The 22,407-nt window shown below is 33.1% G+C and overlaps 1 protein-coding gene across 1 annotated transcript; it reads left to right on the top strand.

The window, feature by feature from the left end:
• Positions 1 to 2,538: 2,538 nt before the first annotated feature.
• LOC147810640 (uncharacterized) lies at positions 2,539 to 4,616 on the top strand. Its single transcript, XM_087160349.1, has 2 exons — positions 2,539 to 4,040; positions 4,198 to 4,616. The coding sequence occupies exon 1, from the start codon at positions 2,635 to 2,637 to the stop codon at positions 3,871 to 3,873; it is 1,239 nt and encodes a 412-aa protein (XP_087016475.1). The 5' UTR covers positions 2,539 to 2,634; the 3' UTR covers positions 3,874 to 4,040; positions 4,198 to 4,616.
• The last annotated feature ends 17,791 nt before the right edge of the window (positions 4,617 to 22,407 follow it).

Genomic DNA, 22,407 nt, shown 5'->3' with positions numbered 1-22,407 from the left:
AACGTGATTCGGTCACCATTTACTCCACGGGGAGCCTTCAGTTGGTGGGGATCGAATCCACGACCTCTTGCACACGAACTCAGTGCCCTACAAACCAGACTTTGCCGGCCGCTCCATTTTCGCCAAATTACAATGCCAGCCGCTCCATTTTCGCCAAATTACAGTCCCTGGCCATATTATGAGTCGCACTGTAGGATTTTATGTCAAATTATAATTATCAGTCGATGTTATACAGCTGTATAATCTTTACTCGAATGAAACCGGTTTAAACATGGAGGACTTAGTGACTCGACAGACATAACGTGATTCGGTCACCGTTTACTCCACGGGGAGCCTTCAGTTGGTGGGGATCGAATCCACGACCTCTTGCACACGAACTCAGTGCCCTACCAACCAGACTTTGCCGGCCGCTCCATTTTCGCCAAATTACAATGCCAGCCGCTCCATTTTCGCCAAATTACAGTCCCTGGCCATATTATGAGTCGCACTGTAGGATTTTATGTCAAATTATAATTATCAGTCGATGTTATACAGCTGTATAATCTTTACTCGAATGAAACCGGTTTAAACATGGAGGACTTAGTGACTCGACAGACATAACGTGATTCGGTCACCATTTACTCCACGGGGAGCCTTCAGTTGGTGGGGATCGAATCCACGACCTCTTGCACACGAACTCAGTGCCCTACCAACCAGACTTTGCCGGCCGCTCCATTTTCGCCAAATTACAATGCCAGCCGCTCCATTTTCGCCAAATTACAGTCCCTGGCCATATTATGAGTCGCACTGTAGGATTTTATGTCAAATTATAATTATCAGTCGATGTTATACAGCTGTATAATCTTTACTCGAATGAAACCGGTTTAAACATGGAGGACTTAGTGACTCGACAGACATAACGTGATTCGGTCACCATTTACTCCACGGGGAGCCTTCAGTTGGTGGGGATCGAATCCACGACCTCTTGCACACGAACTCAGTGCCCTACCAACCAGACTTTGCCGGCCGCTCCATTTTCGCCAAATTACAATGCCAGCCGCTCCATTTTCGCCAAATTACAGTCCCTGGCCATATTATGAGTCGCACTGTAGGATTTTATGTCAAATTATAATTATCAGTCGATGTTATACAGCTGTATAATCTTTACTCGAATGAAACCGGTTTAAACATGGAGGACTTAGTGACTCGACAGACATAACGTGATTCGGTCACCATTTACTCCACGGGGAGCCTTCAGTTGGTGGGGATCGAATCCACGACCTCTTGCACACGAACTCAGTGCCCTACCAACCAGACTTTGCCGGCCGCTCCATTTTCGCCAAATTACAATGCCAGCCGCTCCATTTTCGCCAAATTACAGTCAATTAACTGTTTTCTTTAATAAAACGAAACAGGACATTACAATAAAGCTGAGCCGATACGTCTCAAAATATCTATATTCTTTAATGATCGTGATAATCGTGACAGTATTTAAAAATATATTTTCGATGTATCGTAAACACTATAAATCCGTGATAATTCCGTTTATCAGGATGAGAGTTCTTATTACCACGCATTTAATATAGAAAACAAAACTGAAAATTAAATTTAACGGAATAAATATTTCTATGTTTCAAGGCATTGTGATGGGAGCTTTGTCACATTCAATAATAAAATAGATGAGTTCTGATTTGTTCAAAAATTAATAAATATTACTTTGAGAGAATTCTTATTCAAATTCTGAACATTAAATATAACACATTTTTTGTCAAAAAATTTTACTATAATGTATGAAATATTTAAAATAATAAAAATGAAACTAAAAATTCAAATGGGAATAACATCATCTTATTAAAACGTAGAAATTCTGATTCTTTCATTCTTTTGAAAAGCATTTAATATGTTACACTAGTTTACTTTTATTTCTATCAACAAAACATTCAAATATTTAAATGCTATTCCTCATTCGCTGAGAATGATGATTTCGCGCGCAAAAAGGAAGGACCTAACAAATGTAAACTTATTTCCCATGGGCTAAGAAGGATGATTTCGCGCGCAAAGGGGAAAAGCTATCGCTATGACGTAAAATGGGTGGGGCGAGAGGACTTTTTATCATATTTTTTAACGACGACGACCTACTAATATCTTTCTCAGACAAAGTTAGATGTAGGTTGTGACGTAATCAAAGGCGAAATTTTTTTTTAGCGTTGCTGTGGAGGCTTTTCGAGTTAGATTCTGAAATGCAATTATAAAAATAATCCTCTAACGGTTTTTTTTTTCACCCTCAGATTTATATATAAATAGAGGGAAATTTAAATAGCATTTTATTTCTATGTGCTCTTGGCAGTTGCTCATGAAATTATTCTTTTTCTAATAAGTATTTCTTAAAAAAACATTAAATAAAATATCTAATTTAATTTATTCTTCATTTTGGTTAATTTTTAAGTAACAGATTTTTCTAATTTAATTTAATTTAATTTTATTTTATTTATTATTTTCGTTATGGAACACCCAAGTTCTCCTCAACCCTCAACATCGGTTGCTACTGACGTGGATTCTGGTATTGAGGTAAATTCTCGAACTAATTCCTCACATTCACCTAGACGTTTAGAAATTGAACTGCCGCTTTTTGTCCAGCCCTTCCTTCGTTCAGGTATGAACCAGAGGGCTTGTCGCTGGTTTTTTTTGTCATTTTTATTACCAAAGCTCGAAATTCTTATCGAATTCTTTACTCCTCGGAGTAAAAGAATTGCTTCTGGCTCATATAATCGTAATGATATTGATATCGGCTTCATTGTTGTAGAATTAACTGTACCGATGAAGAATCTCGAACTGAAAAAAAAACTTGAGGATGATTTAATTATTGTGAGCTCACCATGCATATGTGAGTATATTAAGAATTTCAATGCTTTGTATGCTTATGTATCTAATGCTAGTAGAGGAGTACCACTTAATCACTTTACTCCATATATGGTTGCCGAGAAACTAACCTTTAGCTTTAAAATGTTCACTGACTTTGCTCTTGCTCGTAATATTACTAACCCGATGACTTTAACTTATGAATATTCAGAAATATGTAATGAAACCACCACATTTCATGATGAGTTCACACAACATTTTGAAAATTCAAAATTATTTGTCGCGATGGCCGATCGTTTGAAGCATGCGGGGGCTGCGACGAAAGTTGTTCTTTCGTATGCTACAGAAATGATTTCACGGATCTCAAATGTTAATTATTTAATGAAAGAGATCAATGAAATAATTTCAAATTATTCTCAATTGGACATAGAGATTAGAGTTCAACATTATGCCTATGCAACATTATTAATTAAATTATATGGTCGAGTGAATTTGATGAAATTAGTCATAAACGCGTTAAATTGTTTTCAAAATGCTAAACCTAAAAATAGATGGCTTGCTTTGGTTGGGGATTTCGACGCGGGTAAATCAACATTAGCGGGAGGATTTAAAGATTTGTTTGGGGGTGTCACTATCAATATTAATTTAAAAGATGATACCCGCAGGATGTTCCAATTGGGAATGGCGATTGGCCACCGATTTGTAATTTTTGATGATGTCCGTGATATTGGCATTAAAAATTTAGATGATAATATGAGGGACTATTTGGACGGACATCACGAAATTATTTTGGAGCGAAAAAACCGGGATCCCGTCACACAATATTTTCCTCCGGGAATGATAACATCTAATTACTTATCTTTTCCGGAGGCACTGATGAGAAGAATTAGAATTATAAAATTAATCGCCCAACCGTCATTCTACAGAGCACATAAAGATTATTTTGAGGCCATCCGGTTCAATAAAACTACTCTTGTTGTCCGTAAGTATATATTAATTCCCTTGAATCAGTTACTTAAATATTTATTTGGTTAATAATAATATTTTTTTTAAAGTGATACATGAGCTGAACTTATTAACATTGGAAGGTGTGGATAAAGAGAAACTTGACACAGCTCTTTGGTATAACACTTGAGAATGGTTTAATGCTGAACATGAGAGTTGTACATATTGTAATGAAAACGATGTTGAAAATTTTGAAGGTAACAAAATATTTATTTATTTATATACTTAATATATATAGTTTTATTTCAGTTCCGAATTTAATATATAATTGCCGGTTTTCGCCATACTCTTGTTCTTGATTGTGTCTCATTTTTGTTTTAATATTTTCTATTTAATATTATGAATTTATTTTAGTGCCGAACACCTCCACACAGTCCGGGCAGGTGTCCATCTGCCCCGGGGAGACTCAAAATAACATCTTAGAGACCGAGCACACCTTCTCCGAGACGAGTCCTGTGGCATCAAATGTTTCTAGTTAACCACCCTTAAAAAGATGTCTGCCATTAGAGTAGTGGCACATTTCTGCAAAAGCAGTTGCGTAATTAGTTCAATCAAATTAACTGTGAAAGAAGCTAATAAACAAATCAACTCCATTATACCAAATGATGCAAAATAGGCCAGCACAACAATCAGTGTGTTACGGCTAGTAAAATCTACATATATATTCCCACTATGGTTTTTGGATATTGTTTTAATATTACTGAGACTCAGATTTTAATATTACAGAATGCTCTCAGCAGAAGAAAATGTAATGTTTTTTTTTTATTAAAGTCTTTAACATAGTTAATATTTTATTCTTTAGCATGCTTTTGTTTCACGAGTATCTTTATATGAGCATTTTCTTTTTAAAATTCTTTTGTTATGCTGGCATTCCTAAATTAAATTCTTGAAATAATTTAGTATTAAAATAATTTATCGTTTTATTTCATATTTTTATTTTAATTTATTTAATATTTATTTTTCAATCATTTTTTTTAAATATTTGTTCACATACTATTGCTAAAAAAACCTGGTTAAAGTCGTAAGATCTTGCTGCAATACAATAATTAGCTAAAAATTTAAATTTTCGTGATTTTCGCGATCTATATATTACACTGACTAATAAGATGGAAATAATTATAGTTACATGATGATTGTTAAAAAAATTTTTAAACTTTGGGTAATCTAATAATTGGGTAATTTTAGAAATGTTTACAAAAAATTGGTACTTGATTCTCTGAAGTTAAAAAATTCACAAACCATCATCAGCTTTGCAGTAATATAAAACAAATATACTGGCCAAGCAGTCACGGCGAAGGTTTGTCTTGATGTACTGAATGCCTTGATGATTCTCCGCAATATATTCAATGTTTGAATTTTAATAGCTTTTAAGTACCCGGGTTTCTCCTTCACACACTTCAAGTCAAAACAGAACGGTTTTTAGCGAAAATAAACTTTTAGATTTTATTACTTAGTTTTACTTTTTTTTTTCTTTCCACCAAGCCCCGAACTTACTGTATATACTTAGTTTTACTGTATTTTGGCGAAAGTAGAGCGGCTGGCATAGTCTGGTGGGTAGGGCACTGAGTCCATGTGCAAGAGGTCGTGGATTCGATCCCCGCCAACTGAAGGCTCCCCGTGGAGTAAATGGTGACTGAATCAGAGTTATGTCGTAAAAAACTTCATTATGATTTGTAGTTTTAAAGTTTTTGCATTCGTCATTGTGTATTTTGCATTCAGATTTGTCAGGATCTGATGGAATTTCTGCCCACATAATTTTAAAATCTTTAACTCTCAGGCTCAGTTGTAGAGCTTAATCTTCTGCTGGACATACCTGTCAAAAATAATAATTAATTACATTCTATAAATACCTAAAAATACTCTCACTCACTGATTAAAAATAACATTACTAAATACCGAAAATGCCGGTACTATAGAGTGACGCAAAGGGTAAAATGAAAGTTGAAGTGAATATAAGAGAAGAAAGCCTTTTTTTTTTTTTTTTTTTGTTTCGCAGTTGAAGGATATTGGCGACTGAGTTTTGTTTGGAATATTTCGTTTGTTGCTAGTGGTGATATAATAAAAGTAATTTTAATATTATACTATACTAGATGGTATTTTTTTAAATTCCGTTTTTTCATATTTTATTTATATTTAAATCGTGTAATTTAAAAAATAAAAACAAATGCTAATTTTCTGAAAAATCAAATTCGTGAATTATTAAAAGAACTACAGTGTGTCTAATAATTTCGTCTAATTACTACAATATAATAATACAATATCTGATATAATAAATATTATATACTTATATAATATATCGTATGTATTAAATCCTCGATCTCATACACGAGGGTAAACAAGTGCAGATCGGGTTTAGTCGCGTAAAAACAATAAAGCTGTAAAGTATCTCCTGATAACTAAGATTTTGTATGGAATCTTACAGTGCGTCTAATAGTTTGACCAGGGACTGTCTATATGCTATATTATTCATCATTTCAAAAAAAAAAAAAAGAAAAATAGTGAAGAACCGATAATCAGGAGTTTACTGTATTTTTTCCAGCAATCAAACAAGTTGTGACATTATCAGTCTCGCCTTCTTCACTGTTGCTAAGTTAAATCTGATAGCTTTTTTTTCTTCTCACATTTTTTTTTTTTTCTCCGCTGAAAATTTAAAAATATACTTCCCAAGAGTGGTCATTGAGAAGCAGCTATTATTTATGCACTGAATCTAAATTGTTCTTATTCCTAAGAGAAGCAGAATAAATTTTTTAAATAAATAACTTCTGAATTATAAACCATACATAACTTATAGGATTAATATACAGTCCCTGGACAAATTATTATTTTCTTTTCAAACGGCAGGCACTAAACTTTTTTCTTTGCCTAAGAAGATGCCGGAGTTGTTACTCATTTAACGTTACCCAGTGGGCACCTGTGAACCAAAGTCACGGAGGCGAGCAACATTACCCACGCCACACACCTGTTTAAAGGGTGGACCATATTCACACAGCAGAGAACAACACAAAGAGGGAAACGTCAATGTCCAGAGCGGGATTCGAACCCGCAGCCATTGTCTTCGCAGTCAGGCGCGCTAACCGCTCGGCCACCTGGCCAGATTATTAGACGCACTATAGGAATCTGTGTAAAATTATTATTGCTTTTATGCAACTGAAATCGGTTTGCGTTAGAGTATCAATTGGTTAAAATAGACGATATTTAATATAAATTCGGTGATAGGATAAATCAGACGATATACTATAAAAATATAGAATATTTATAATATTTGCTATATAGAATATATATTTATTACTATATTGTAATAATTAGATCAAATTATTAGACGCGCTGTCGAATTTAATAATTACATATTTCACACGATTTTCTATATACTATAAAAATTATACTTATATGTAATGGGTTTTTATTCAGGAGATTTTTTATATACTTCCTATTTGTATTTATTTTTAAGGTATTGCGTTACAATTTTAACCAATTGATACAGGAACGTAAACAAGTGCAAACCGGTTTCATCAGAGTAAAAATATAATACAGCTGTCACTTGGTTAATATAAAACTGAACGCTATTGTAGATACAAGTTATTGTTTTTAAAGTTTTTAACATTTTTAAACTTTTTATGAGTGCTATAATTAGATAATAGATTAATACGAGAAACACTACGAAATCATGCTCAAAACTGAAAACCATATATCGATTCAATTAAAGAACTTGATGGAAGAACCAGGTAAGTGAAATTTTTAGGGGAATTGATGAATCAGGGAAAATTAAAGAGGTGGTTGTATCAATACGGGTATGTTTAATGTCATAGAACTGTTTTTGCCTTCTTCAAATCTTAACATAACTAATTACGTCAGTTTTCAGTATACTCGCATGATTTTTATTTCAAATTTGGCAGGGGTAAATAAATAAATATTTGTCCCTCTTTCTTATAAATTGGCAATAAAATAGTTCGGATGCAATTTTTTGTCAAAACACAATTATGTGCCGAGTTTCGTGCCTGGGCGAGGCTTTTGGGCGATAGACTGTGATTACAGACAGACACACACACAGCCGTGTTTATTATTATGTATAGATAACAAACATCATCTTCTTCCGAGTTATTTAAATGTAAATCTTGATCTTCACGTGTTGTCCTTAATGTCCTGTAAAAGCCGTGTTTTTGGTGAAAAAATACTACCATAGTATTAAAAATACTACGTCTGCCAACCCTGAGATACTATGAATTGCTTGTTTTTCAGTGTTACCAACAAAGATCAAAAGAAGAAGAATAATTTAATTTTTATTTCAAAGTTTATGTAAAAAAATATTGATAAAAGGTGGACTTATTCACAATGGCTTCTGAAATTATTATACAATATATTCAGAAGCTATTAAAAAAAGGGCTGTCTAACCTAGAAAAAAGTAACCAACGAATCAATCCTTTAATAACTAAGAAGATTATTATTTATTTCATCAAAATTTCTAAAAATCAGAAAATATCAAAAAATGGACTTAACCGCATTGGCTTCTGAGCGGCTCATATATGTTCAAATTATGTCCGAGTGTCTGTTGAAATTTTATTTTATAACCTTCGTTGAATAGCCGACCCAATTCTGGGCTTACGACTACTAATGTTCAACTCCACAGCCTTGTAATTTTAAACCAATCCAGAAGACAAGGAAACTCCTGGATCAGTACCCCCAGTGGTTTGATTTGTTTTGGGAACATGGAGGACTTTGTCTCTGCTAGAGTTACTACATGGTTTGTCTTTGGTACCAGCGGGCCTTTGGTCTTTGGCCGGGATACCCTGGTTGATATCCTGTTGAAATTTTTGAAAATAAAAATTAAGAAAATGCACGGATGTTTGCGAAATTTACTGATATTAAAATTGCTGATAATAGTACAAATAAACATGCGTAATAGTGCTGCATATGCAATTGCTCTGTAAATCTAATTATTCGCATGTCTCACCTCCTTTTGCATTGAAGTTTGGTTTTCAATTTGCATAATTTCTTCATGGAGTTTCAATTTTCCCAAACATGAGTGTATTTTGTCCAAATGTGCAAAGAAAAATGAAGAAGAGGCTAGAGAATGTGAAAATAATTCAAAGTTTGTTCACAATTCAATTTTACTGTACCATGCTTCAAAATACATTATTATTAATGCCTAATGATTTCGAAAGAGGTAGTAAATTCTCAGAAGAAATCCAGATTCGTCGATGTGAAAAGCGGATCTCTGTTTCTTCTTCATTATTACCAGATACCGCATTTGGAATCAGGAATATGCAACCAATTGTAAGAATAATAATAGGTACAGGATGAGACATGGTGCTCAGGGGATGGAGCACTTGCTTCACAATAAGTTCGAAGGGTTCGAATACTTACGATGGCTGGACCATACGAATTCCGCATCCGAATCGCTTCGAACACAGCGTTGACCTAAAATATCCTCAGTGGTAGATGAATAATGGGTTAGAATCTCTTTGCTAGCAAGCTAAACGCGGAAGGATTTCGTGGTTTTCCTTTCCATGTAACGCAAATGCGGGTCAGCTCATCCCTACATAGCCATCAGAAAGTCCCCCAAGAAAGCAAATTTCTCCCAATTCTTGGTCCAGGAGTACCCTTGTCTTCTGGAGAGGGTTTAAAATTACAAAGCTACGGAGGTGAACATTGGTAGCCGCAAACTGAAAATTCGGTCTGCTGTTCAATGATGGTTAGATAAAGAAAACCTTTCAATGAGGTGAACTGAGTTCAAATACCAGCGATACGAATTCCGCACTCGGTTCGCACCGACCACAATGCTGACGTAAAATATCCTCAATTGTAGACGGATCATGATTTAGAGTCCCCTTGTTGTAAGGACGGAGGTTTTTGGGGTTTTCCTCTTCATGCAACGTAAATAAGGGTTTATTCCATCAAAAAAGTTCTCTACGAAAGCAAAATTTCTCTCAATACTTGATTCAAGAGTTCTCTTGTGTTCTGGATTGGATTCAGAATTACAAAGCTATGGAGTTGAAAATTGGTAGTCGTAAACTCAAAATTGGGCCAACTGTTCAACTATGGTTATAGAATAAAATAGGCACAGAATCTATTCCATGGTGTGCGAAGCAATATTTATTTATTGAATTTATAGATACAGTTTAAGAAATACTCAATGCTTTTCTTTATTGTTTATCAACATGAAAGTTTATAAAAAAATTACACAATGAATTTTTGAGGCAATTTTTAGGAACCATCGTAAAAAATTTTCAGATAGTGTGGATATTAAAAGCAATTTAGGGAAAATTCATCATGCTTGATCGAGGATTTTGTGTTAGGGTTTTCGACATCTAATTCGACGGTTTATTAAAATTTTCTTGTTACAGTCGTGAATTTATTATTTTCTTAATAATTCTCGTAATAAACAAGTTTTTTTAATATGCATGTGTCTTATCATTATAATAAGAAAATTGGTGATACATGATTTCAGGTCCCGCAGTGGCCTGATCGTTAAGACACGGTTCCCAGCAGATCACCGTAGTCAAGCATCCTCGGCTACGGTCAGTGTGCGGGTGGGTGACCACTTGGATCAGCCTGCGTAGGGACCGAGGGTGTGTGGTATGGGTCCTCGTTAAACTGTTCTACCGTAAAGTGCTCGACTTCGCGTGCAGGTCGTCGGGCTACCGAAACTAGGGTGCCACCCCCTCTGCAGAGGATCAAAATTGCGATGGCTTGTCTTCGGATCATCCTCAGGGATGTTTCCCAGACCGTCGCCAATAGCCCATTGTGCAGCTCTAGTGCGACGTAAATGAACAACAACAACAACATAATTTCAGTAGGTTACATTATTAAACTTCTGATTGTATTCTGAGTTCAAGTAATATCGTTCTTACCTTTACCCTTATTGAAATAAGGGAAAATTTGCTTTCCATTTTAATTGAATAAATAAGAATATGGTCACTTTACTAGTTTTTTTCCCATTTATTTAAATTTAAATCGTATCGTTTCTTTATCAGATAAACATTTTTTCCAGTTTCTTTAGAGCAATGAAATTAGCGTTTTCATTATCCTTTTGTTGACCCAAAAGTAGAAGAAAACTTCGCATAAAGTTCAGAAATACTTGGTGAAAAAAATAATTGATTCTCTTCATCTTTTTTATGTCTCAGTTGCTAACTGCAAAAAATACTAGTTTTACGGGCTAAAATACTTATTTTACGGGCAAAAAAAAAAGCTTTGTTAAACTGCAAGAATTATAATTCATTTGTAGAAATTTTGCATTGGAAAAATAAAATTAAAATCTATCAACATTATAAAAAACGCTTAAACGTGCTTTGCAGTAAAATCGAGAATAATGCAAATAAAATCGATGAAACTTTTTCACGTGTTGGCATAAGCATGAAGCTCTACTCTACTCTAATTCACTCATTCTTTCAATCAAATAATGTTTCAACGGCAAGATATCTTTAATTTCAGAAAGTAAGGAAGTAGAATTTTTTGTGCATCGTGTATTATTAGAATCAATGTTTAATTTAATAGTAAAAATATGGAAGCTTATTCTGGAAATTTGAGAGATTTTATTAAAAATAAGCTGGTAAAAACTTTCTAATTGTCTAAGCTGCTACAATAATATTGATTTAATTCAGTCTATAGTATTTTTTTTTTCTTCTTTGCAGTTTTAAAAAGAGTATTTGAAACTGATGAGCCAACATAATGAAAAAGTAAAATTTTATTTTACTTTCGTTGTTATGTTCTTTTCATTTCTCAATTTATGTTTTGAAGTAGCTTAAATAAGCAAATTAATACTTAAAAACGAAAAATTTCAATGGTAAACAAGTTTTTGTTTTTAATTGCCCACTTAAACTATTCTTTAAAAGCGAAGCATAATTATTCTGTTTTATTCTTTAATGAAGAGTAAAAATAACCTGCATGTCCAGTAAAATAATTTTTACATTTACTTTACAGATGTACTGAGATTAAAAAACTGGTAATTTAAAATTAATGTTTATTGCATTACTTAGAATTTAAACAATAAACTCTTTTTCAAAGTGAATTATTTTATGAGCGGTTTTAAAAATAAGATAACGTTTATTTTTTAGAATAATTGAACATTATTTCTCCGATTTTAGCTAATTTTTCTCTTTTATAATTTTCTTCTTAAAAGAAGCATCAACAATTCAAGGAAAAAAATCGTAAAACAGTTTTCTTGAGTTATAAATTTGTTACTGAACCTAAAAATAAGCCTAATCTAATTATGCAGTAGTATAGTTTATTTTAGAAATAAAATTTAAAAAAAAATTAATGTGGTCTTAAAATTGAAGATTAGCTCTTTGCTTACGGTGCACCATGTTGTACCAGCGTAAGCAAGAGGTTAACGGGGAAGAGCGATTTATGTCCATAAAAGCTGATGCGGAGTATTTGTCTACAGTACGGAGAATCTTCATTGTATAATAACTTTCGGGGATACTGTTTTTCCTTTTTATTGATTTGTCAAAATTTGGTAATCCTCAAAATGCAGCAGAATGTTGTTTAAAGGCGCAATAAATGTACATAGTTGCGTAAATAAACTGTATACTTGCATGTCTGTATGTACATTATGTACACAGACCTGTGGTATGTAGACCCAACGTATATACTTGTATAACTATACACTTTGTTAGTTCCTATGCAAATACAACGTATACAAGTAAATAATTACAAATAATGTATAAATACTTGTTTACATTAAAATATATGTAATTACAATATACACAAACATTGTTCATACATTAAAAAATTTATATAAGTAAAGTACCGTCAGATGGGGAGACCTTGTGCAAACTGTCCTTTTTTCAATTTTTGGGTCGTACCATCCAGCGATATTTTTTTAAGCTCGGTATCAACTGATTTGAGTTGTCAACGTAACGAATTAATGGTTTGAAAAGAACTGGCAATGTAAACATCGTCGTTATTGGAAAATTGGGAGCTCAAGTTACAAGCAGTTTCAAATTTTTTAACGTCGCAAAATTGGAGGCTGGAAAGTTTGCTCGGTTGACGATGTTCTAGTTATCCTGGACAGGAAGGTAGGCTATGTTTTAAAAGTCTTATCAATTGAGATAAGAAATCATGCATATTTTTTTTTGTTTTTAATCATTATAATGTTAGCTATTTAGTAATTAATAAAAAAAAATACAATCTGGGGTGACTTTGTGCAATTTTCTTTTCTGAGAAACCCATGCCAAGGACTTATAGAAGAAAATCTGGATTAAGAAATTATTGTGATTGCACCACAGAAGTGTTAGAAAAATGTTTGGCAGAAGTAAAAAATGGTTTATAGGTTTCGAAAGCGTTAATGAAGTTCAGAATTCACCGAAACACGACTTCGAACAAAATTCATGCAGAGCATTCGAAATCTCACCGTGAATATTATTTTATATTTTCATATTGTTATTTATTTTTCATTTCAATTTCGATATGTTAATTGCTTAATACAGTTAATTAGAGACTGTTCGTAAGAGAGGATCCTTCTGCGTTGGGGGTGTTAAATGAGGGAATCCATTCAACTGTTCATTCATGTCAATTCATATCAAATGTTTGATTGTACCTTAAAATCATAAAAAAAATTTACCTAAAATTTAATTAATAAGAAAAAATCTAAAAATGTTTAAAAAAAATTATAGAATATAGAAAATTATAGAAGTTTTATGTTCATCTTAAGTAGATGTGTTAATAAATAGTGCATATATATGTGTAATATGCTTGTATTGTACATTAACAATGTTAAATATTGATTATTAAACGATTTTAAGTGAATGGAAATAACTGAACTAAGTCATTATTTTATTGCATTGCACAATGTGACCCCATCCCGGTGTGACTTTATACATTCGACTAATTGAAATCAGCTCTTAACTACATGCAATTACTTCCTAGATGGCTAACAACACATTTTAGATTAAATGCTGTACAATTCAGCATCTTTTAACTATTTTTTTATTAGGTCAAAGATGGAAAACTAAAAATTCCTGCACAAAGTCATCCCATCTGACGGTAATTAAAGTTTGTTTTAAGATTTATTCCTAAACATATAAAACTCGATCTCAATTTTTTTGGAAAGCAAACAATAATCTTATTTGTATTTTTTAAATATTATTTCCACATATAAAGTAAACAGTTTTTTTGCCATTTAAAGATTTCTATGAACAATACCTTATGTTATAACAAATTGATGTGTCAAACATTTTATGAAAATACCAGAAAATTATATTTTATTCAAATAATTTCAAAATGATATGTAACAATTAAAGCTGAAAGCTAAGTTAAAATATCGTTTGATTTTATCATTTAGTCGTTATCAAAGTCACTAACTGTATTCAAATCCCAGCGATGATTGGTGTACTCGAGTTCTGCACACTGCTTGCACTATCCGCAGTTCTGGGGTAAAATATTCTTTGTAGAGGGATCCTGGGTTAGAGTCTCTTTGCCGTGAACCTAACCTTGGGAGGTTTTCAGTGGTTTTTCTCTCTATGGTACACTGATTAGCTCCATTAAAAAAAGTGCTTCGCGATGGCAAATTTTTCTCAATACTTGATCAAGGATTTCCCTTGTCTTCTGGATTGGGTTCAAAATTACAAGGTTACGGAGTTTAACATTGGGAATCGTAAACCTGAAATTGGATCCGTCGTTCAACGACGGTTATAAAATCAAATGAAATCATTTAGTTCAGGGCTCGTTCAGCCTCATTTTACAGAAATTTGGCATTCGACAACACCTTATTCTGTTGTATGATACCATCGTTCAATTCAAAAGCAATAGTCGGCAGCTGTGACACCACTATCAAGTTCATGGTCTTGCCTTGATTTTGCGTTACCAATCTGATGAGTTTTTCTCTCAGTAAGACTAAAGATCAGGCTCTGTCCCGATAGGCTTCTTCCCAACAGGATAGTATATATCCTCTGGAACTTCTATTTCCTCCATGTCGCTCATCCACATCTTAAAAACTGTTAAAATTTAGAGCTTGTAATAATCAAATTAAAAAGCCACTCAAAACAATCAGAAATAGCACCCAAGGTTTTTACTTCGTGAGTCTTCTTCGGTTTACCGTCCCCCTTGTTTGCGTTTACATGGCGAGGTAAACCTTCCATGGTCAGGGCATTTTCACTCATGATTCGTCTACAGGGAAGAATGTTTTACGTCACCACTGAGGTCAGCGCGAGCCTGGGGTAGGCCACCGCTGGGATTTGAACCTGATAAATTTCATTGGGGGGTAAACTGTCATGGCATATAAATTTTTTTTTTAAAATGCAAGCTACAAGATTATGTCGAAATACTAATGTTGCTACCTTTAAAAAACTATTTTTCAAAGTCTGTGAAAACTGGCAGCTACATAGATGCTAACTGCAATGGATTCCGCAAAATATTTTTAGAAATGGTCAATTAAAAATCGCAGATTTTCGGTATCTTTTCAGAAGGTTTAACACGTTACAACTTTAATAGAGTGGTGTTTTAGATGATGATTTGTTTATAAGCAGTGGTGGGTAAAAATTTTATAAATTGAGTTTACTAAACTAAGAATTATGCTCTCATATTCAAAGGTGACCACTAAAAAATGTTTAGTGGCAATTGGCAATTCTGCAACAAGGAAACAGGCAGACGTTTGTTTTTTGCTAAAAGAATAATGGTAGCTAAAACTTGGTGAATGTTTAAAATAAAATAGGTTTACTATTCTAATGGTTTGTAATTATTTCAGATTAAGCATTTCCTGGATTGGAAATTGCTTAAGAATATGGATCTCCGTATAATTTGATTTAACTATTCGTGTGTGATAGATAACAAGCAGCACGATATAAATATAAATGCATTTCTTCTTTTCATTGTACCTACCACCATTGAAAATGGTTAGCAAATACTTCAATATAAGAGTGTTTCAATACGAATTACTGATGTGAAAATTACTTTTTTCCTTTATTTATAAAAAATTGGGCATCTGATCCACGCAGCAGCCCCTATCCCATACATCTAGAAATTTACATAAGTTTAAAGTGATAACATTTTGAATTTAGCAGTCGATGTGATTGCTAATACAAAATTACAAACACATCGCTTGGGTAAATAAACATTTTAATATCGAAACTAAATTTACACATATAAATATAAACACAAATATAAACATAATTTGAAATATATATACATAGGTTGACATAGATAAATAAAGTAGATATAACATTTGAATATCGAATCTAAATTGACACATATTGACATATATAAATATAAACATAATTTGAAATATACATAGGTTGATATAAATAAATATAGTAAATATAACATTTTAATATATCGACTCCAAATTGACATCTGTTGACATATATAAATATAAACATAATTTGTAATATATATACATTGGTTGACATAAATAAGTATTAACAGAAATTGATAAATATTAAATTTTTACATTTAGCTAGCACATGTTTAATTTATATATTGAAAGTCTAGTATTTAGAGTTCAATGTTGAAATGAAAAGTCCGGAATTGAGAAATAAAATGTCACTGAACTAGAGCTGTCTCTCCTAGGATTCTTTGCAAAAGACGAAACACTCTTTCATTTTTTAGTAGGTTTTTCAGCTCTTTCACTATTGATACGAGTCTGTGAGCCAATTTAGCTAGTGTAGAAGGAACAGAGCGAGGGCTGTTCCTGCTGGGGCGGGCTTTGCATCCCGTGTAGTTTGTGGTGTGAATTTCTCCACAGTTGCAGCACTTCGGTGGTGTGAGTTTATCCTTACGACACTCGAAGGATCGGTGGTTATCAGCGCATTTCACGCATCTGGGAGGTGCATTGCATGTCCATTGAGCGTGGCCGTTTTCCTGGCAATTAAAACACTGCAGCTGTCCCTGACCGCCACGAAAACGCTCTACTCGGACTGGAATCCGCTGTATGTCTGCGATGGTGAAAATTTGCCAGTGATTCTCCGCTTCTTTAAGGATTGTGCGAAAAAGTGGGAGGAGCCTGAAGGTTCCTCCTACTCTTCTTTTAAACTGTATTACGTGGTGGGTTTCGATGTTTAACTTCCCTAATTCAAGGGAAATATCCTCTGTTTTGAGGTCAACTGGTAGTCCACGGATTAAAACTTTAGTAAACTTGATAAGTAGAACTTTCATTGAAGTTGTGGGTGAATCTGAAGCTTTGTTGAAATCCTCTTTGGATTCTGATGGTGCTAAGATAGTGGCGGTCTCTTGCGGTAAAGAGGAGCAGCTATTTGTAGTCGTGGTTGTGTAATTATCAGGTTTTTTGACATCCGCTGGCCTTTTCTTCTTCATTTTCTTTGTAGGAGGTTCTATGTTGTTTTTGTTAATACTTTCTGAATCAGAGGTCGAAAACTTCTTTAGTCTGTTCCATATGCTGGTTTCCGTTGTTGAGTTCTATAGCTGGGGCTTCAGCTGATGTAGTCGGCGTTTCAGGCGTAATTTGTTGAGGTACCAGAATTGAATCGGCCGAATAATATGGTCTTATAGCTCCTTCAGGCATTTTGAAATCGCTGAGCGGGCAATAACTTCCTCTTTTGGACCAGCAATGGAAATGTCCATATTCATCTTCAAAAATTTCACCGGGCTTAGAATCTGGCTTTATGTAGTTGGGATATATCACCGGTATTACAATTCTCTTGGTGGGCGTGTGAGAAATCTTGCTGTCACGTCCGCAGCGTCGAGATCGCATTTTTGCAGTAATTAAAATGAAATGGTCAAATCTAAACTTTACCTCCTTTGCAACATCCAAACTTAATTGCAAGAGAATGAAATACGAATTACTCACTCGAAAAGGAAAACGGTCGATCTGCAGTCATCATGAAATGGTCAGAAATCTTGAATGCGAAGTCCATGAACCCTGGTCAACGTTCACCAATCAGTCATTTTTCAGTGTGAGCATCAGCACGGCATAATTCAGTTTATCCGGTCAAGATTCACATGAAACACTCGATCTCAACATCATGACCGTGCTCTCTCTTCGCTATCTCAGAGATGCCAACTTGCTCCGGACAGCAAATATGCATTTTAAAGTGGTAGATTATCAATTGTGATTCTTGGTTTAATAAATTCAATTTAGTAGATTTTTATCCACCACTATTTCTAAATAATTCGTAGTCTTATATAATTCACCACTTTCTTAGACGTATGTCATGCCATACCTCTTAAAATGCAAGCAAAAATAGTCAAATATTTGCAAAATTTACTTACTAACTACTTACCGTTTTTTTAAAAATTATTTTGGCATGTCCGGAGCAGTTGGCATCTCTGCTATCTGAATCTTGGGTTCCGAGTCTGATATGAATGTTAATTTTCGAAAATAAATAAAGTACATATATTTTTTTATTTAAGGTGGTAGATACTTAATCACATAAATATATCCATTGCATATAGCATGAGACAGAATTGGGCAAAAATGTAATCGATAAAATTTTTCGATTACAGTAATCAATCACTTGTAAGCCTGCTTACAAGATAACGCAATTATTTTGATTATAACTGTAATCGTGATTGCAAGCAATTACAGTAATCAATTACTTCTAATCGTGATTGCAACTTAGATTACAACTGTAATCGTGATTACAATAGTCGATAACAGTAATCAGCTACTTTTAATCATGATTTTAACTTTCAAACATTTTGATTACAGTTGTAATCGTGATTACAATAATTGATTATAGTAATCAAATATTTCGTATCTTGATTACAGCTGTAATCAAAATTCTGTTTACAAATGTAAACACGATTCCAATTAATTGCGATTACAAGTAATCACAACGAAAACGATTACGGGTAATTTCGATTACGAATAATCAAAATATATGATTACATGCAATCATGATTACATGTAATCGCGATTACAAATAATTGTCATTACTTGTAATCAAATTATACGATTACAAGTTAATACGATTGTATACTATATGTAAATACATCATGTAAGTTTTTTAATATTATATATTTTATGTAAATATTTTATGTCCATAAAATGCACGCAAGCATGTGCGTACAATTTGTGATTCCTATATATACACATACAAAGTACGGACAAACGGTGTTTGTAATGTGCAGCAGTATATTTAATTATATAAAAATATACTTAATGCAGTACGTATATGCTTAGTGCTTATAATTATGTATTTATGGTACATGTACGCATGTATATTATTTTGTAAGCAAATGCAATGTTCTGTATGTTCGTATACATAGATAAAATATGTAAGAACGTATATGAATATAATGTATATACGTTCACATGCATTTATGCACTTAAGTACATATATTGTATAAATTTACGATAATTGCTCGCATAAACAATGTACCTCTGTATATACATTGTATGTATTTACGTACAATATGTAACATTGTTGTTTAAAGGTACAATATATGTAAATAGTTGCGTAAATAAAATGCTTACAAGTATGCATGTACATTATGTACATAGATATATGGTATGTGCACCCAGCGTATGTTCTTGTATGACTATATACTTTGTTAATACCTATGTACATATAACGTATATATGTATATAATGACAAGTAATGTAAAAATACACGCTTAGATTAAAATATATGTTAATACTATTTACACAAGCATTGTTCATACAATAAGAAATTTATATAATTAAAGCTATTAAAGTTTGTTTAAAAATTTATATGTTGTAATAATTTGTTGTGCAATTTGTTGTTGTATTATTTGTTGTTTGCTTGCATTAATTAAATTAAAATGCCACTCAAAACAACCAGAAATATCACCCAAGGTTCTAATTTCGTTCGGCTTCTTCGGTCCACCGTCGCCTTTGTCTGCGCTTACATGGTGAGGAAAACCTTCCACGTTTTGCCCGACAGTACGAGTATTTTAACTCATGATCCTTGAACAAGAAAGTATATTTTACGTCACCACTGTGGTCAGCGCGAGCCGGCGGTAGGCCTCCGCTGGGATTTGAACCTGATAAACTTCATTGGGAGGGGAACTGTCACGGCATGTTAAATTTATTTTTTAAAACTTCAATGTTCAGGATTTATTATGTCGAAGCTCTTATGTTGCTACCACTGAAAAACTATTTTTCAAAGTCCGGTAAAGCTAGCAGCAACGGATTCTACAAAATATTTAAAGACACTATCAATTAAAAATCGCAGATTTTCAATTAATTTTGAAAACTTTTCAGAAGGCTCAACACGTCACAACTGTGACAGAGGGGCATTTCGGATGATGATGATTTGTTTATCAGGGATGCCAACTGCTCCGCTTTCTGGAATAGTTTTAATAAAGTGGTAGCAAATTATGTAGTAAAATTCGTTAGAGAAGCATTGTTACGCCCACTTTTTAATAGAGTGTCCAGTAGAATGATGCTGCAACGTTGCATTTCATATGATACTTATAATTTCTGATATTTAGTGGTGAAAAATTACTTTAAATGAAAAATACTAAACTAAAAGTAACTTAAATTTCGCTACCACTAGAAAATACTACTATTTTACAAAGCTGAGCAAGTTGGCAATTCTGGTTTATACGCAGTTGTAGGTAGAAATGCTATAAATCAAATATACTAAACTAAGAATTAAACATTCATATTGAAAGACTACCACTAAAAATATGTATCTCAGGCTGAGCAATTTGGAAACTCTGTCTTATCATGCTTTTTGGATCTGGCACCTGGGCAGCGAAGCGGCATTTTATCCCATTCATCGCGCAGCACTTAATTGGAAACTATGCAACGAGGGAAGAGGCATGTGTTTATTTTTTTCTTAAAGAATAGTGGTTGCTAAAACATGGTAACTGTTTAAAATAAAATTTATTTACTACTCTAATGATTTGTAATAAGTTCAGATTAAGCGTTTCCTGCACCAGAAAGTGTTTAAAAGTATAAATTTCGTCCAATTTGATTCAAATATTCGTGTGTGATCGTGATGTGTATCAAGCAATCAGGCTTTAGAAGTATCAAATTTTAAAGTATTTCGTTTAAATTTTCAATGTAACTTCCATCATAGAAAACGGTCAGAAAATTCTTCTAGAAAATGGCTTTTGCATACAATAAAATGATTGGAACAAGCTGATTTCTAAAGTGAATATATTACATATATTTTTAATTTAATGTGGTAGAAACTTAATCACATAATTATACATTTATACATTGCATTTACCATGAGACAAAGTTGGGCAGAAATGTAATCGATTAAATTTTTCGATTACGGTAATCAATTACTTGTGATCGTATCGTGATTACAACTTTGATTACAGCTGTAATCGTGATTACAATTGTCGATTACAGTGATACATTATTTGTAATCGTGGTTACAACTTTCAAAAATTTTGATTACAGCTGTCATGATGATTACAATAATTGATTACAGTAATCAGTAACCTATAATCTTGATTACAGTTTTAATCAAAATTTTGATTACTACTCTAATCATGATTCCAAGTAATTGCGATTGCAAGTAAACACAACAAAAACGATTACGGGTAATTATGATTGCAAATAATCAAAATATATGATTGATTACAAGTAATTGTGATTATTTGTAATCAAACTATACGATTACAAGTTATTACGATTGTATACTATATGCAAATTCAATATGTAAGCATGTATGGGGTTATTTTTATGTACACAAAATGCACGCCCGCATGTACGTACAATTTGTGATTCCCAAATATACATATACAATGTATGCAGAAACGTTGTTTTTATGTACAATATACATAATTATATTCAAATGATACAGAACAATTAAAGCTGAAAACGTAATTTAAACATCGTTTGATTTTTTCATTTAGCTTGATTGAGTCGCTAACTGTGTTCGAATGTCAGCGATGGTTGTTCGACACGATTTCTGCACCCGGCTCGCAGTGCTGACGTAAAATATTCTCATTGTAGACGGTTAGCTCGACGGGACAAGTATTTTAACTCATGATCAGTGAAAAAGGAACAATATTTTAAATTACCACTGTGGTCTGCTACCCCTGGGATTTTAGCCTGATAAATTTCATGAGGAGGTGAACTGTCGTGGCATGTTTGAAAACTTCAGAGTTCAAGATTTGTTAAGTCGAAAAGCTAATGTTTCAATCACTAAAATACTATTTTTCAAAGTCCATAATAGATGACAGCTACATAGATGAAAACTGCTACGGATTCTACAAAATATTTTAAGAAATGGTCAGTTAAAAATCGTAGATTTTCGGTAAATTTTCAAAAGGTTTAAGACATCACAACTGTAATAGAGCGGCGTTTCATATGATGATGATTTGTTTATAAGCAGTGGTGGGTAAAAATGCTATAAATTGAGTTTACTAAATTAAGAATTATGCTTTCATATTCAAAGACTACCACTACTGGGGACGAGGCAGACGTGTGTTTTTTTGCTAAAAGAAAAGTGGTAGATAAATCTTGGTGAATGTTTAAAATAAAATAGAATTACTTTTCTAATGGTTTGCAATTATTTCAGATTAAGCGTTTCCTGGAGTGTAATTTGTTTAAAAGTGTGGATCTTCGTGCGTGATGTATATCAATCAAATATAAATTTCTTATTTTCGTTGTATCTACCACCATAGAAAATTGTTTGCAACTACTTCAATAAAAAGAATCAGATGATAAATACAGAGATAACAACT

The sequence above is a fragment of the Parasteatoda tepidariorum genome, chromosome 4, assembly GCF_982258835.1.
Source record: "Parasteatoda tepidariorum strain Cologne lab strain chromosome 4, Ptep-v5.0, whole genome shotgun sequence".
NCBI classification, from domain to species: Eukaryota; Metazoa; Arthropoda; class Arachnida; order Araneae; family Theridiidae; genus Parasteatoda; species Parasteatoda tepidariorum.
This window is presented reverse-complemented; position numbering and strand designations above follow the sequence as displayed.

Bases quoted from the DNA above. Each gene is read 5' to 3' on its own strand.
- LOC147810640 (XM_087160349.1), top strand. From the start codon at position 2,635: ATGAACCAGAGGGCTTGTCGCTGGTTTTTTTTGTCATTTTTATTACCA.